The sequence below is a fragment of the Podarcis vaucheri genome (genome assembly GCF_965113315.1).
Source record: "Podarcis vaucheri genome assembly, chromosome: 3".
Taxonomy (NCBI): Eukaryota; Metazoa; Chordata; class Lepidosauria; order Squamata; family Lacertidae; genus Podarcis; species Podarcis vaucheri.
This window is the reverse complement of record NC_138761.1, coordinates 61,506,532-61,522,574: the sequence shown is the minus strand read 5'-3', so window position 1 is coordinate 61,522,574 and position 16,043 is coordinate 61,506,532. Positions and strand designations below refer to the sequence as shown.

The 16,043-nt window shown below is 42.8% G+C and overlaps 2 protein-coding genes across 2 annotated transcripts; one reads left to right on the top strand and one right to left on the bottom strand.

Moving 5' to 3' along the window:
- Positions 1 to 7: 7 nt before the first annotated feature.
- Positions 8 to 8,467, top strand: ZC2HC1B (zinc finger C2HC-type containing 1B). Its single transcript, XM_082216002.1, has 8 exons — positions 8 to 857; positions 1,342 to 1,406; positions 2,781 to 2,900; positions 3,987 to 4,125; positions 4,846 to 4,976; positions 6,492 to 6,597; positions 7,711 to 7,783; positions 8,294 to 8,467. The coding sequence occupies exons 1-8, from the start codon at positions 821 to 823 to the stop codon at positions 8,316 to 8,318; spliced, it is 696 nt and encodes a 231-aa protein (XP_082072128.1). The 5' UTR covers positions 8 to 820; the 3' UTR covers positions 8,319 to 8,467.
- A 638-nt stretch (positions 8,468 to 9,105) lies between these two features.
- SF3B5 (splicing factor 3b subunit 5) lies at positions 9,106 to 10,170 on the bottom strand. Its single transcript, XM_082216010.1, has one exon. It carries the CDS (start codon positions 9,793 to 9,795, stop codon positions 9,535 to 9,537), a length of 261 nt encoding a protein of 86 aa, XP_082072136.1. The 5' UTR covers positions 9,796 to 10,170; the 3' UTR covers positions 9,106 to 9,534.
- Between the last annotated feature and the right edge of the window lie 5,873 nt (positions 10,171 to 16,043).

The window sequence follows — 16,043 nt, the reverse complement described above, 5'->3', positions numbered from 1 at the left end:
TTAAGAACCTCATGTTAAAGTATCAGGCCATGAGTCAAATGGTAGAATTCAACATAGCACTAAGGAGATAATTATGGGCATTTCTGCTTGCAAAATGATTTTCCCTCTCTTCACCCTGCGTGCTGTTTTGGGGATCTCCTGAACCTCCAGAACAGATTTGTGGGAGCAGTCCTTGCATGGGCTTCCACTAGCAGACCCATATATTTCAGCACTACAGGCAGCTAGTCAGATGAATATGAAATGTTCACAAGTTGAGCATGATCTTCTTGCAGCCTCTGTATTCTACTGCCTCTGAACATGGAAATTCCATCTAGTGATCATGGTTACACATTGCTAGCCCAGCCTCCCAGAATTTCCCTCAAAGAACCTTTCCTGAGCATCTTGTGGTTCCTACAACACATTATCACTGTCCACTTAATAAGGAGGGATGGTGTCAATGGTAAACAGTTCATCTTGGCAAATCAAACTGCTAACTTCAAGCTTGCCTCTATTAGTTTTAACTACTTTAGAAGTTTCTGTAGCTGAAGAACCAACTGCCTTATTGAACATCTATTAAGTCAAGGTGTCCCATTACTAACACTCACTGATAACTGTCTTGTAGAGGAAACAAATGTATTCAGAGTAGCTTAACTTCTTTTTTCATGTGCATCATTGCATGATGGAGGGGTTGCATGTGTCATAATTGTTTTAACTGTCAGCCAATGACATTTAACTTGGGCTTTTACAAGTAAAGGAGCTAGATAAGCAAGAGTAAACTACCTGGTGCTCCTGTCTCCCTGAAAAGTATTAAAGGCAGAATTTGATATCACTGCACTATGAGATGAGTGTGATTCCTGGGAATAAAGCAGGAGCTGTAGGTATGTAATATTCTCAATCTTTACTTTGAGCTGTAAGTAACTTTTATCAGTGAATGGTTTTGCACAGGCTCTCTGCTCTTCATTACATTTAAGTAAATGTTTGTCCATACTGGCTGATATTTGCAGAAGCTATTCATAGAAATATGTCAAACATGTTGAACAGACCACAGTCATGGAAGCTACCCTCATTCATGCAGTGAGTATGATAAGTAATACATCACTCAAAGTATTAACCTTGTAACATCCTTCTGGAAGCACCTTTTTTCATATGCAGACTTTCTGTCTAATTCTTTTTCTAACTTAATAAAGGGCTATTTATTGGCATGTAGCAGCATATACATTAAAAATAATATTAGTTGGATTAATATCACGAGAGGAGGGGAAGCACAATTGGAAGAGAAAAACTGAGATTGTGTGGATTTCTTGGATGTTAGAAAACCCGGGATATTGTAAGTAATAACTTGTATTCTTCCATTTCACACAGATGCTAGCAGCCAGAATTTGCTTTCTTGTGAAATCTGTGGAAGACATTTTACACAGGATGCACTGGTAAAAACAAGACAATTAACCACTGAATATATTTAGTGACATAAAAGCAACCTTAAGATAATTGACCAAGCAAGAATGGAAAATGACTCTGTTAATGAATGAATTCAGTAGGCTGGTTCACAGCTGAAGTTAACCTTACAGCAGAAGCTTTCATAGACTGCAGCTTTTAAGGAATTCAAAGCAGAAATAGCAACAGGCAAGTACTTGGAAGTACTTGTTAGTGTTTATAGTAAATATCCCTCATCCCTGCCTTTTATTCAATGCAAAGAGAAGAAAAATCAGTAATAAATGGAAGCTCTACGCATACCTCACATATCTTAGAAACAATTCCCAATGTTTCCTTCACAACATTTTTACATATGTTAATGTGTTTCTCAGTCCCTTAGCTCTGGGCAGTTTGGACTAATTCAAGTTCATGTACTCAGGAATCCTTTTGAATATTGGATGACCATGCTACATTTTCACTTCCCATTTAAACTACCTTTAATTGCCATTCTTAGCAGCTGTCACCACATGAATATCAGTAAACACAAGAGCTGGGTGTCCCCCCCCATTTACTTATTTTTTAATTTACATTTATGTATCGTCTTTCCTGGGTCTCCCCACTCCATTCTGTCCTCACAACTACCTTCTGAAGTGGGTTAGACTGAGGAGACACTGTGAACTTCATGACTGAGTAGGGATTTGAACCTGGGCCTCCTGGGTACTTAGGTGTTCATATGACTTTCTTCACCGCTTAGCTAACATGCAATTAGCAAAGGGAATTCAGAGTTACAAGTTTTAAAAGTCCCTTGTTCAGGCCATTTTAAAGTGTCCAGGGTGGTTTATACATTATCCTCAAACTAGACTTTTGCCAAGCCACGCAACCTTTACAAAGGCATTACATTGGACCCAGCATAAAAACCAAACAAGAAAAACCGATGCTGCTTCTTTTTAAAAAAGTTTTTAAAATCCCACTTTGTTTACAATATTATATCCTTACAGGTGCAACAGCCTGAGCCAATCAAAGGTGAACAAGCCACTCGACTTGGTTGGCACTACAGCCAAATAATTACACCTCTGCTAGGGAAAACACACAAACCTTATTAATATTTAACTTGAGAAAACCAGAAGGATCCCAGATTAGTCAAATTAGGTACCCACATTTACTCCATGTCCAGGATAGAATTCAGACACAGGTAATTAGATATACGTACAAGTTAGGCATCATCTCCTTTGCTAACTCCCAAAGGCTTGGGCACACTAAATCAAGAAGGCTTGACATAATAATACCTTTCATTTTTCATTTCTGGAGCCCTCCATTTAGAGCTCAGTATAACATAATTTTGATCAACCCTTATTTGGCAGACCTTTCTCTCTCTCTCTCCATCTTAGGCACGACATGAACCAATATGCAGAAAAGTCTTCAACAAAAAGCGCAAGCCATTTAATTCCTTGAAACAGCGACTTCAGGGAACTGACATTCCAACAGTAAAGAGGAAGCCACCCCCGAAGGTATTTTTGAATTAGGCATGCAACTCGACCCAAATATATCAGTTCAGGGATGTTTCCCAACAGAGTTGAGGGTGACTTATTTGCCAGACATAAGGACTGTGCTAATACATAGGGTTGAAATGTCCTGTAAAAGTTACTGTAGCACTGAGTCATAGATCCCTCTGACTCTGCTTCCCTTACATTGCCTACTAGGAAGTAAGTGCATATTTCTTCTTCCTCTTTACAAGCCCTCCAAGACCTCTTCATTCACTATGAAACTGTGCTTTTGGAACCATCCATTTGGGGCTCATATTAACATCTAGTTTAATTGCTATTTCCTGGTTCAGAAATAAAGATCCTAAGGATACATTATGCTTGCCTCAAATAAGAGGTGAGCATTGTGATTCCATGATTCTTCAACTCAAGATTAAGAAATTCATCTACTTGCCCTTACCCACCAGGCTCTCTAATCTCTTTCCATCTATACACAGGCTGCCATACCCTCCCTCTTCAAATCTTCCACCAAGCCCAGGCTTTGGCTCCCACCTAAATTCACCACGCTCCTACCCCAAAACCCATCCTTCCTACCCACTCATTTGTTAGAGGTGACACTGTCATAGTTATCTCCCCTCTTCTGCACCTGGCACAAGAAAACCAAGGAACTGTATTACCTGTGTTTAATAGATAATTAAACTTTATTATTGCTTGTTACTGTTTCATCATTATACAGTGGTACCTCGCAAGACGAAAAACGCGCAAGACGAAAGAGTTTTCCGTTTTTTGAGTCGTTCCGCAAGACGAATTTCCCTATCGGCTTGCTTCGCAAGACGAAACGTCTTGCGAGTTTGTTTCCTTTTTCTTAAAGCCGCTAAGCCGTTAATAGCCGCTAAGCCGTTAATAGCCGCTAAGCTGCTAATAGCTGTGCTTCACAAGACGAAAAAACCGCAAGACGAAGAGACTCAAGGAATGGATTAATTTTGTCTTGCGAGGCACCACTGTAATGCATTTAACATCTCTTGAAATTCTCTTTTCAAAAACAGTTTAGAACTATGTATCTATTAATGCACCCTCTGACTGAAAAATGTGATTCAAGTATTTCCTTTTCAGAGCCAACCAGAGAGAAAATCTAATTGGAGACAACAACATGAGGACTTCATTAATGCAATCCGATCAGCCAAACTTGCCACTATAGCTATGAAAGAAGGCCGCCCTCTGCCTCCGCCACCGCCTCCAACCATTAATCCAGGTTATTTACTTGCATTGAAGCTGTTCATCCTTGTTTAAAAATAGAGGGTTGGGTCCAGGCTCACAGAGGGGCCAAAATATTCAGAGAAATCTCCTGCAGAGACGAAGAGATATTCACTGCCTTCACCTGTGGGAACATCCCATAGATACAATTCTGCCCAAGGGCAGTCTGGGTCTAACTCAGAGTCATTTGAACAATTAACTAAAACAGAGCTAGTGGATAGTACTGGACTTCCACTCAAGGGATTAATTTTCAACTCAGCTACTCTTTCAGTGGGAAGTCTCTCTCAACCTAATTTCTTCATCTGCAAGATAACAAGCATAAGCCTGATTCACACATCATTCTAATTCAAAGCATGGCTTAACATGAATGTGCAGGCTACTGGAGAGGAGATTGTGTCTGCTTTGCTCCCCCCCCCCCCCCCGTTGTCTTGCTACTGTGCAATGCTGAGCTAAACCACAGTTTGGCTCAGCATGTTGTCCCAGCCTGGGCTTATTTTAGCTTTCTCCAGCCTAACCACAAGCTGTAACCAAGCTGTCCTGTGGTTTATAGCTCATGGTTTGTCCAGGAGAGTTAAGCCATGAACCTGGATTCAGATGACAAAGGAAAACTGGCTCATTGTGGCATATTCACATTCTTTATATATTTTATAACAGTGATGTTGTCTCCCAGGTACTATATAAATTGCTTTTATAGCCCCCGTTCCTTTGTTATATTCAGATTATATTCAGTGTCCTTACTGCATGAGGAGGTTTAATGAGGCTGCAGCAGAAAGGCACATCAATTTCTGCAAAGAACAAGCAGCCAGGCGTGCATTTGCTCCAGGTCAGAAAGGATCCAAAGCACCCCCTGTAAGTAATTTTATTGTATTCAAGCCATTAGTCACATTTTTATCCCATCCTTCTTCCAGGGGCTATATAGAATAATAAAAACAATGAGGAGCTCTGCCAAATGTATCTCCATTAATTCTTTCACTTTCCCATGAATTCTGGAGAAGGTTTGCGGTTCAGTAGTGGAGTATCTGCTTTGCATACAGAAGGTCCCAAATTCATTCCCTGGCATGTACATCTAGGACTGGGAATATCACCTACCTGAATCCCTAGTCAGTGTAGGCAGTAATGAGTCATGGTCCATGCCTAAGCATATATTATATTATGGTCAATGAATACATGTTCATTGCAAAATTATTTATTTTCTACTAATTTTTGCCACTTCACTTTAAAAGTTCTGGAGTACTCTTCTCCCATTAAAAGCTGAATGCCAAATGTTTCCAAATGTCACGCTATAGAAGACTGGTGGATGAATAAACCAGTCAAACCAGAATTTGCAAACAACAAAAACCCCATATGAAAATGTGCAGAAATATTTTAACCAACAGACTAGAGGGTTTTCACCTTTTTAAAAAATGCATAAATTATTTAGTCCCTGTAGGGTTGCTATAGGGGACGTGGGTGGTGCTTTGGTCTAAACCACTGAGCCTCTCGGGCTTGCCAAATGGAAGGTCAGTGGTTCAAATCCCCACGACAGAGTGAGCTCCCATTGCTGTGTTCCAACTTTTGCCAACCTACAAGTTTGAAAACGCACCAGTGCAAGTAAGTAAACGGCGTTTCTGTGCGCTCTGGCTTCCGTCACTGTTACGTTGCACCAGAAGTGGTTTAATCATGCTGGCCAAATGACCTGGAAAGCTGTCTGGACAAACATCAGCTCCCTTGGCCTGAAGCGAGATGAGCATCACACCCAACACCTTTGACTGGACTTAACTGTCCAGGGGTCCTTTACCAGCCATAAAGCAATTTTTCCAAGGTTTTTTCTCCTCCAGTTTGTCTTGTTGAAAATTATGAGAGGTTTGGGGGAGAATCTAAGTACTCTAGCTAATACAGTGGTACCTCGGGTTAAGTACTTAATTCGTTCTGGAGGTCTGTTCTTAACCTGAAGCACCACTTTAGCTAATGGGGCCTCCTGCTGCCGCCACGCCACCAGAGCACTATTTCTGTTCTCACCTTGAAGCAAAGTTCTTAACCCGAAGTACTATTTCTGGGTTAGCGGAGTCTGTAACCTGAAACGTATGTAACCTCAAGTGTATGTAACCCGAGGTACCACTGTACACAACTTCAGTTAGTGAAGGGCTAATGTGGTGTAGTGGATAGTGTTGGATCAGAGAAATGTTGGTTTGAATTCTGCTGCCCCACACTGCAGAATATTTGGGTAGTCAGCCACTCTTTACCTAAACATCATAGGATTGTTGAGAGGATAAACATATGATAGTCCCAAAGCTCTTTAAGCTTTTTGGATACAAATGTGATAAATCTACTGCATAATGAATGTATGCTAAAACGTTCTTTATATATTTACTGCGTATTTTCCAGGGCAAACAAGCAACTCCCAAAAAAGAACCAACCCTAACAAGTGCTGTGGGAACACTGCTTCAGAACAAGACACAGGAAGGCACTGATCCAAGCCAAGTAGTAATAGGTAAGTAGCAAAAATAACCTTGAATTAATGCTCAGAAATATTTGAGGGTCACAGAAATTATTCCTTTCAACTGCACCTCCCAAACTTTAATGTTAAACCATTTCATTGCATTTCACATTCATTAGCTAGTATGCCCTATCGTGAAAACCACCCTGTAGAAGATATTCATTTTTGCTGCTGTTGCATATTGCATGGATGCCTTTACTGTTCTGGTTAAGCCAATTTTGTAACCGTTAGAACTACTCTAACAGTATCATAGGGCTTAGTAGGTGAGTTTTCGGTAGTTTACAATGGCTTTATAGACTACTTTTGAACTAATAATTTATTAATTGATATGCAATATAATTAGCTTTTTGGATTTTTTATGTAAACTATCTAGAGAACCTATTTTGGGGCTCAAAGGGCTAAGTAGGATAGAAATAATTCTAGAAACAGTGGAAGGAATATAGCATTTGGTTTTAAGTGAAATAAATATTCAAAATTATTCTGCTATATACTCTTGCCTTTGGTTTGTATTTTAAAACTGAGTTATGGAAAAGCCCACAAACTTTACCAAGCAAACCTTAGCATAGTGATCTTAAGACTGGAAATAATAACAGTCAAGCACTTTCAAAATGCAATGAAAGTTTAATGCTTAAAGCTTCAATCCTATACTCACCTGGGAGCAAGCCCCACTGAACTCAGTGGAACTTACTTCTGAGCAAACATGTATAGCAGGGATGTCCAACACATCAATCACGGTCTACTGGTCGATCCCTGTGAGGTTTTGGTAGATCACTGGCCCCCCTGGCCCCTCTCCCTGCACAGGCCTCTATTGTTACAGAAGGGAAGCCAGAGTTTAGAAACCAGTGATCGTAAGGTTAGTGGCTGCTTCTATTCCTCCCTCAGAAGAGCTGCAAAAAAGTCCCTAACCCTCCCTCCCAAAAAACGGGGGTAGATCACTGCCAGATTTTAATTCTGAAGGTAGATCGTAGTCTCTCGGGAGTTGGCCACCCCTGAGGTATGCACTGTAATTCTACAAATGAAATCAGTGCTTGACTTTTTCTGGACTATGTCCAGAATGTATTTTTGCAAAGGATTTTAAAGAGGTATAATTGATTTGTTATTTTTAAGGGCGTGCTGCAGAAACCTCTGGTGGAACGCTGCAGAAAAAAGCACCTGGAATTCCGTCTGGGAAGGAGCCTGGGTAAGAAACAAAGTAACTACATCCCTGGGTTTGTACATGAGTGATCCAATCTTAATTCTCTTAAAAGCCATGAAAAACAGTTGATAAACAGACCAGTCAAGGAAAAATGACAATTCCAAAGAACTTTTTATATAGAATAAATAAGCTTGTAAAATGTGGAAATACAAAACTTACTGCAGGTGCCAGATACCTTAATGTAAACATGACATTTTTGCTATTTGTATCCATTTATGTAACTCTCATTTCTTCAGCATATGGCCTACAATATCCATTTTAGTAAACAAAATCATACAAAATAGCCATGTATTGCTATACCAGCATCTGTATCAGGGGTATACAAATAGATCAGTTTCTCAAGGTTTTCTAGCTCAACTATTTCAAAGTGGTCTTGATCTGTACCTTGAAACAGTCTTAACAGAGTCCACCTTCAGAGAAAAGAGAAACTTATACCATTGTATATGATCTGCTTTCTTTCACAGCCCTCCTAAATTAATGTTTTACTGCTTTTAGGGTTCCAGTACAGGGCAAAAAATAAGGGTGGCATGTTGCCCCTTGCCTCTGAATAAGAGCACTTACTTTTTACAGCCCAGGAGTCCAGCAAACTAGTTCACCGATAAACATGTATCCTGTGTCTCATGAAACCTGTATGACTTTACGAACTATGCAATAATAAAAGAAACATGAAATTCATGGGAGTTGACTCAATATTTGCAGCTGGTATATATACAATAACAGCAAATGGTTATGGACGATGGAGTCATATGCACACACACACGCTGTAATTTTAAGTTCTAGCCAAGTGTTTCCTATTTGTTCACCATTACATCCCCCTCCATTTTATTTAAGTATTTCCCCCCTCATTATATTGGTTAGCTACATGTAATCACTGGGTTTTGCTACGAATGAAAGAAAAATAATCAACAGACTAATCAAACCTAGGTGACCTTATGTGATGGATGTGGAAAATATGCAATACATATGTTGTGCAGCCTCCAGTCATTTTAATGGTAATTAAAAGAGAGGACTGCATGAAGCAGAGTAACAGCAACCCTCAACTAAAAGTATGGGGGGCCACTGCTTCTGTACATGTCCACAAATATTTGAGAGCAATTTCGCACTTAACATATAACATTTTGAAATGCAGGTATTTGTTTGCCCTGTAGCTACCTCTGTGCAGTCCATTACAGATGAATCCCATGCAGGTCTACTCACAAGCAAGCCCCATTGACTTGAATGGGCCTCACTGGGTTCAACGGGACTTGCTCAAAAATACAGCCTGACTGACGTCTCCTGTATAAATTAACGAATCACCACAAAACAGATTAGAAGGCGGAGTGTGGCATTTATTAGAGAGTTGCCTAAATTCCTCCAAAAAAAGTTACAAAATCTAGAGGGGGGAGGGGATGCGTCGCTTTCAGGCCTCTTCCGAGAAATTCACGCCGCCTCCGAGCAAGGGGAACCACCTGCCTCAGTCTCTCGCGCTGGACGGGCTTCTCACAGTTCCGGGCAGAATTGAGGGAAGTTCACAAGCCGCGCTCTCCGAAGGCGCCTGGGACTCGAAAGGAAGTTGGCCCCGGGAGCGCAACAAGGGGGAGGAGGGGCAGGGTTTGTTCCAGAGAAGAGGCGGCCTCAGGCAAGGGAAGAAGCCGCGTTCCGTCGGCCCTCCTCGTCGCGGCGCTTCCCAAATTTATCTCGCCCCGGCTGCCGTTTCCCGCCCCTTCTCTCCCGGGCGGTGCGGGGCGCCAGGCGGCTCAGGCTTCGTCAGGCTTGTCGACGGGCGGCCCGCACGGCTGCAGCATCTTCTCCATGAGGTTGAAGCGGACGCGGGCCTTGCTCTCGTTCTCGGCGATGGCGAAGTAGTTGAGCAGGTCGAAGTGGCCCATGTAGGAGCAGTACGAGTCCCGGTGCTGGTTCACCAGCCACTCCCACTTGGTGGTGTCCGCGTGGCCCGTCCCGATGTACTTGGACTGCAGGTGCTCCAACTGGCTGTGGATCGTGTAGCGGTCCGTCATGGCGGCAGCGAGGAGGTACAGGAGGAAGGCGGCAACCGAGGCGGCGGCGGCGGTGTCTCAAAGCCGGCAAAAGCGATGCAAGAGGACGAAACCGTATCAGCTCGGCCGAATTGCCCGCCTCTGCCAGGCCGCCGAAAAGCACCTCACAAAATGGAGGCCGGAGGAAAAGGAGGGACCAGACACGCACTTCCTTTTCCGGATCAACCTTGGCGTTATTGCGGTAGCTAGGTAACGTCGCTCTTGCATCGTAAACGTTCGCTCTCTATGGTCGCAATTCGCCGTGCCGAATGTGGGGCGGGCCTTGCTCACGGCGCAGCCAATGTTAGCCCTCCCTGCCTGCCTTTTAAACGAATGAGGCAAATGCTTTCGTTTCGCATTCGCCGCAGTGGTCCCCCCCCCCTTTGTTTGTTTCCGTGGTTCTCGGTATGGAGAGCAGAAATTAAAATCCCCTGTGAAGGTCCGTGGGGAATCGCTTTTTCCAAAGCAGCGCTTCCTCAAGCCCTGTAGAAAGAATGAGAGTGTGTGCTCATTAAATAAACACAAGTTCATCTCTCTTGTACAAGGTTTATCAGGCTTAACAAACTGCATAGTCGGGGTTCAGCCTCGGGTCATGCGAAGTAATGCGAAGGCGTGCCTCTGAACACGCGCAGAATCCCTCCTCTCCCTAGGTAAGTGTAGTAATTATAGTTACAGATAGGTAGCCGTGTTGGTCTGCCATAGTCAAAATAAAAAAATCCCTTCCAGTAGCACCTTAAAGACCAACTAAGTTAGTTCTTGGTATGAGCTTTCGTGTGCATGCACACTTCTACAGATACAGATATGTATCTGAAGAAGTGTGCATGCACACGAAAGCTCATACCAAGAACTAACTTAGTTGGTCTTTAAGGTGCTACTGGAAGGGATTTTTTTTATTTTGTAGTAATTATAATTTATTTATATCCCGCCCATCTGGCTGGGTTTCCCCAGCCATTCTGGGCGGCTCCCAACAGAATAAAAATAATAATAAAGCAATAAAATATCAGAGAGCAGAGACTGACAAACGAGGTGCCGCAACTTTCCGACAGACTTGAGCCCCGAGCCCTTTCATAATCTAAATTACGACCTTTTTTCTGGTTCCCCTATTCTGAACCTAGAGTCGAAATCCCCCGTGATCACCGACCTTCCGAGGAAAGAGAGGTGACTGTGTCGAATCCCTCCCATAGGAAAATAACTTTTGCTTGTTTATTCTGCTTGCAGTCGGTACTCTTAAATAAATTCCTGAAATTAGAGATTGGTTTAAAAATAATTGGAAGTTTTGCCTGTGCAGTTAATCTGAATGGCCGCTGGATGTCGTAGTAACCTATTCTGGAAAATCAACTCATTTTTATTCTTGATCGATGCTGCAAAAGCCAGCATGACGGCAACAGGGCGTTTCTAGGAATAGGGGTTAATGTGAAGGCAATGGCTTGAATATTTTATCCAAATTATGAAGTCTATTGCATTACTGAGTCCTTTGCTAGTGAAGACACACATAATATGCATGACTGCAAAGACCAGTGGAATGAACACAGCTGAAGCCTTCCATTGTTTTGTTGACTGGGAATTCACCTTCAGATAATGACTGAACATTTGCTGACATCACAGCAGTCCTTAGCTTTGGTTTGTTTTAAGAAAAAACTATTTCATCCAGGTGAAGTGGAATAAAATAAGGGGAAATGGGGTTATAGGGTTTTAATATATATTTTAATGAGTTTTCTAGTTTTTAGGATGTTCCTGATTCAGAAACCAATCAACCCAAAGTCAAGGAAATACGGGGACAACAGTTTTAAAACAGATGCAGTAGCCATTTTATGTGATTCCAAATACCCAATGGCAGACATTTAGTGACTGGTGCCCACGACACTTCTTTAAAATTGCAAATGTGACCACTGGCCTTCCAAGTTTAGACACCCCTGCTATACTGGTATTTTAGAACATTTCACATAGCGATGTTTTCAAATTATTTAAGCTAAAAAAAGTTTCCAAGATAACTGATAATGCAACTCTTACACCTGTCTACTCAGAAACAAGTCCTACTGAGTTCAATGGGATTTGATACAGTGTGTATGGGTTGGATTGCAGTTTCAGAAAGTTCCAGGCTTTCAGGTTAACCCACTAAATACCAAGCTGTGTGAAATATACTCAGAGTCGAGAGTGGATTTCATGCTCTTTATTCCGCTTATAGTGGTGAGGAGGAATGGAAGTTCTCCCAGAATGTCTGCTTTATATACATTATTTACACAATGCCTAATTCCAGGATTCTCCTATAGGCCAATCAGGTTGTGGATTCACTTCCACTTGGAGCTGGATTGGGTGGCTCCTGTGGACCAATCAGACTGCTGCATTCTGGAGCCAATGGTTCTAGGACCAATCAGGCTCCTGCATTCTGAATCCTATTGTTCTAGGACCAATCAGACTGCTGCATTTTGGATCCTATTCAACTCAGTACATAACACGTGTTTTCCCTTCTTTAAACCAGTCTCAGAAAACACATAATCTCTAATGGGAATCTCTGCATATATTTATGCGATCCCAAAACTACTTTTGGGAGCCACAGAGATATCACCAGTCACTGCAACGTTTACTTGTGTATGACATCTTCACACAGCACTTCCATATGTCTGCATCTCATGGCAATTCATTATGTATGCTCACATGTTACATTCAACAACTGTTCATTCTGTGCACACAAACAGTGCACACAAATAATTCAGCTGTATACTTGCACAGTTGTTCACATGTAACATTCAGTGAGTGTACAGTCTGTGTACACTTGCAAATAGTTGAGCTGATACCTGTCATTTCATCACTAACATGACTGACCAGAATGGCTCATCTGGAACAGCTGGAGCACAGATTGCTATTTGATAATGGTAGGCAATCTTGATTTACCATTTCTATAATTAATCATTATCACATTGAATATTTGGCAAATTCCAAGTTGAAAATTCAAAATGGAAGGTTATATACTTCCTGTGGCTCATACAGGCGTTAATTTTACTGTCTCTTGGAAATAAACCACAGACTAAAGCCCAGCCTCTGTTAACATGCTGCCCTCCATATTTCTTGTGGTAGCCAGCTAGCACAGCTTTTGGGAACAGAATGCCCCTGCCAGACGTGGGCGGGGAGGTCTGAAGCTGTGGTACAGAAGCATGGCAGACGTTCAAGAATCTGCTGTTGCAATCCTTTGCCTCTGAGTCCCAGACCGGTCCGGCTGAAGTGGCAAGTGACAGCCCTGTGGGAGGGAAACTTCTACATACTATCCATCAAGATAAAGATCTGGTGCAAGGATAGTAAAGTAAAAAAAGAGGGCTGGGTGACCTTTGTAAATCAATGTACACATTGTGCGAAAGTTTTTATTTGAAAACTCATTGGGCGGTATTCAGCAAATTACTTGTGTGAGTGGAATGACTTTTGCTTGTGCAGTGGGACTTCCATGCCACCCCCAATTCTGCACCAGAGGGTTGTGGGGGGAGGCCAAAACAGATTTTGGGGGCACAGAAGGGAGGAGAATGGGGAAAGTCCTGTTGTGCAAATGGAAGTTGCTCCACTTTCACAAGGAGGTACTTCATGGTACAATCAATACAACTCAATCCTATCCTCCATTTCTCAGTGTCTCTCATAAGTCACACCCTCCCCTTCTGACCTCACATAAATTCAAGTGCCAGTTACAGGGCTCTAGCAAATGGAGGTGGTTCAAGTCCAAGGCTTTAGCCACCAGAACCCACCAGTCCTCTTCAAGCTCCTTATCTTCCTTCCACGAGGAAACTAAAAAGTCCAAAACTGCCAGATGTGGGGGATTGACTGCCCTACCTCTGGAAAACATGGGATCACACAACCTCAGATGCCACAACAACATTGGGACAAGATCAGGGCAGTTGTGATGTCAAAGCATTACATGATGGTGGTAAACATTAAACAGGTGCTAGAAATCAGGGCGATAGAAGCAGTTCTACAGGACCAAAAGATTTACTTCAATTCTTTCTTAGTTGGCCAAGAATAGCAGGGAGCTCAGGGTCCTCCTTGACCCAAAGCGGCTGAGTGACCTAGTCCCAGAGGAAGAGGCATGTTCTGATGCAAACATGGAGATGGCTCATAGCACCCACAACAGAGGGCAACTTCGTGGTGCCCATTTACCTGACAAATGGCTTCTGTGCTTTTGCTACTGCACTTCCAAGACAGAGCCCTACCATTCAGATTCACTTCAGCATTTAGAGCAGTTACCAAGATCCTGGTGGCATTGGTAGCCTACCTGACAAAACAAAGGGTGGATCAGTCTATGTTCATACCTAGATGTCACATGGATCCACTCACCTTCCACAGAACAGAGCCTCTGGGGTGTGCCAATGACACTGGAGTGACTCAGGGCACACAAGTTTGTAGTGAAGACTGCTAAGAGTGCTTTGGTTCCCATGCAAAATGCAGAGCATCTGAGGGTCACTATAGACATGGTACAGTTCCAAGTGTCACTTTGGTTGGAGAGACAAGGAAGCTATAGGTCTTGGTCCATGTTGTACAGGAAAGCAGAAGGCATGGCTCTGGCACAACGGCTGGCGATGATGGGATTGTGCCAGGACCTGAGTGGTTGAAGTTTCATATCAGTGTTTAGATGTGAATCTAAATGTGAGATTATATCACTTATTAGATGTGAATCACAAAAACATAGAACAGGCGATAAAACACCAAGGAGCCCTTCTGCTGGTCCAAATTATCTGGGGAGCAGGTTAGAGGCACCTTACTTTTCAGCTCAGTCAAAAGTTGGTGGGTCCTGCTTCTTTCTGTGGGTGGGTGGAATCCAATCCCAAACAGTTTTCAGAGTACCATCTGTGAGTCATGGTAAGTAATTTCCTTTTCCCTGTCAATAGCTCATCTGTCAAAATTAATTTTGCTACAATCCTGTTTCCAGTTACCCGGGAGTAAGCCCTATTTAATTCAAAGAGTTTTATCACTGAGTAGGCATGAATAGGTTTGCACTGTTCATCTGGCACAGTCTGAGAGTCTTTCCATCTGTTACCTAAATGTAATTACCGAGCTTAGGGAATTCCACTCAAATATTGAAATGAAGATAGAATTGTTTTCAAACTCAAGACAAGCAGTTGAGCTGCAGGTGGGTTGCCTGGAGAGTAGATGTGATTAATAAAAACAAACCACTAGGAAATTAACTTGATGGATGAGGAAGTAAGTACGCTTGAAGGTTCCACAGGAAATATTGCTAAATAAGAGGGAAGGAAGAAAAAGTAGATTACACACTGGTGTGTTAGCAACTTGATTTTCAAAGGACTAAGGGTGTTTTAGACACAGGTGGCACTGTGGGTAAAACCTCAGCGCCTAGGACTTGCCGATCGCATGGTCGGCGGTTCGAATCCCCGCGGCGGGGTGCGCTCCTGTCGTTTGGTCCCAGCGCCTGCCAACCTAGCAGTTCGAAAGCACCCCCGGGTGCAAGTAGATAAATAGGGACCGCTTACCAGCGGGAAGGTAAACGGCGTTCCGTGTGCTGCGCTTGCTCGCCAGATGCAGCTTGTCACGCTGGCCACTTGACCCGGAAGTGTCTGCGGACAGCGCTGGCTCCCGGCCTCTAGAGTGAGATGAGCGCACAACCCTAGAGTCTGTCAAGACTGGCCCGCACGGGCAGGAGTACCTTTACCTTTACCTTTAAGGGTGTTTTCACAGGTGAAGCTTAAATTGGATTTTCCTTAAATATGTTTATAATGCAAATACCACATGATTAGTTCAGGAGAGGCTAATAGGCACATACTAATTTTATATATGAAAACACTCCTTGTGCATGGATATACTACAAAGTAAATCAGAAGCACCACATGACATGGATAGCAAGGAGAAAACTGAAATTCAGGGTGCATAAACCACCACAAAGCCTATATTGGAAAAGCTTCCCCCACCTACCACAGAAGAACTGGCCTGAGTCACACACAGCATAAGCACATGGCTATACAGACTAAGGGACAAGCCTTGGCTGCTAAACCTTAGGAAACCAGAGAGTTGCCTTATGTCATTCATCCCTCTAGTTCAGCATCATCTACTGACTGGTAGCACTTATCCAGGGTTTCAGGCAAGTCTTCCCCAGCCCTACCTGGAGAAAGCAGGGATTGACCTTTTTCATGCAAAGTATGTGCTCTGCCACTGAGCTACAACCTTACATGACTTACCCTGCGGTATGCTGTATTATCCCTGGGTTGTTCTGGACGCAGCACAGAAAGATCGTTGGTTTC

Bases quoted from the DNA above. Each gene is read 5' to 3' on its own strand.
- ZC2HC1B (XM_082216002.1), top strand. From the start codon at position 821: ATGAGTGTGATTCCTGGGAATAAAGCAGGAGCTGTAG. The intron at 4,126-4,845 runs GTTATTTACTTG...TGTTATATTCAG, and splicing joins GCCTCCAACCATTAATCCAG to ATTATATTCAGTGTCCTTAC. The intron at 4,977-6,491 runs GTAAGTAATTTT...CGTATTTTCCAG, and splicing joins AAGGATCCAAAGCACCCCCT to GGCAAACAAGCAACTCCCAA.
- SF3B5 (XM_082216010.1), bottom strand. From the start codon at position 9,795: ATGACGGACCGCTACACGATCCACAGCCAGTTGGAGCACCTGCAGTCC.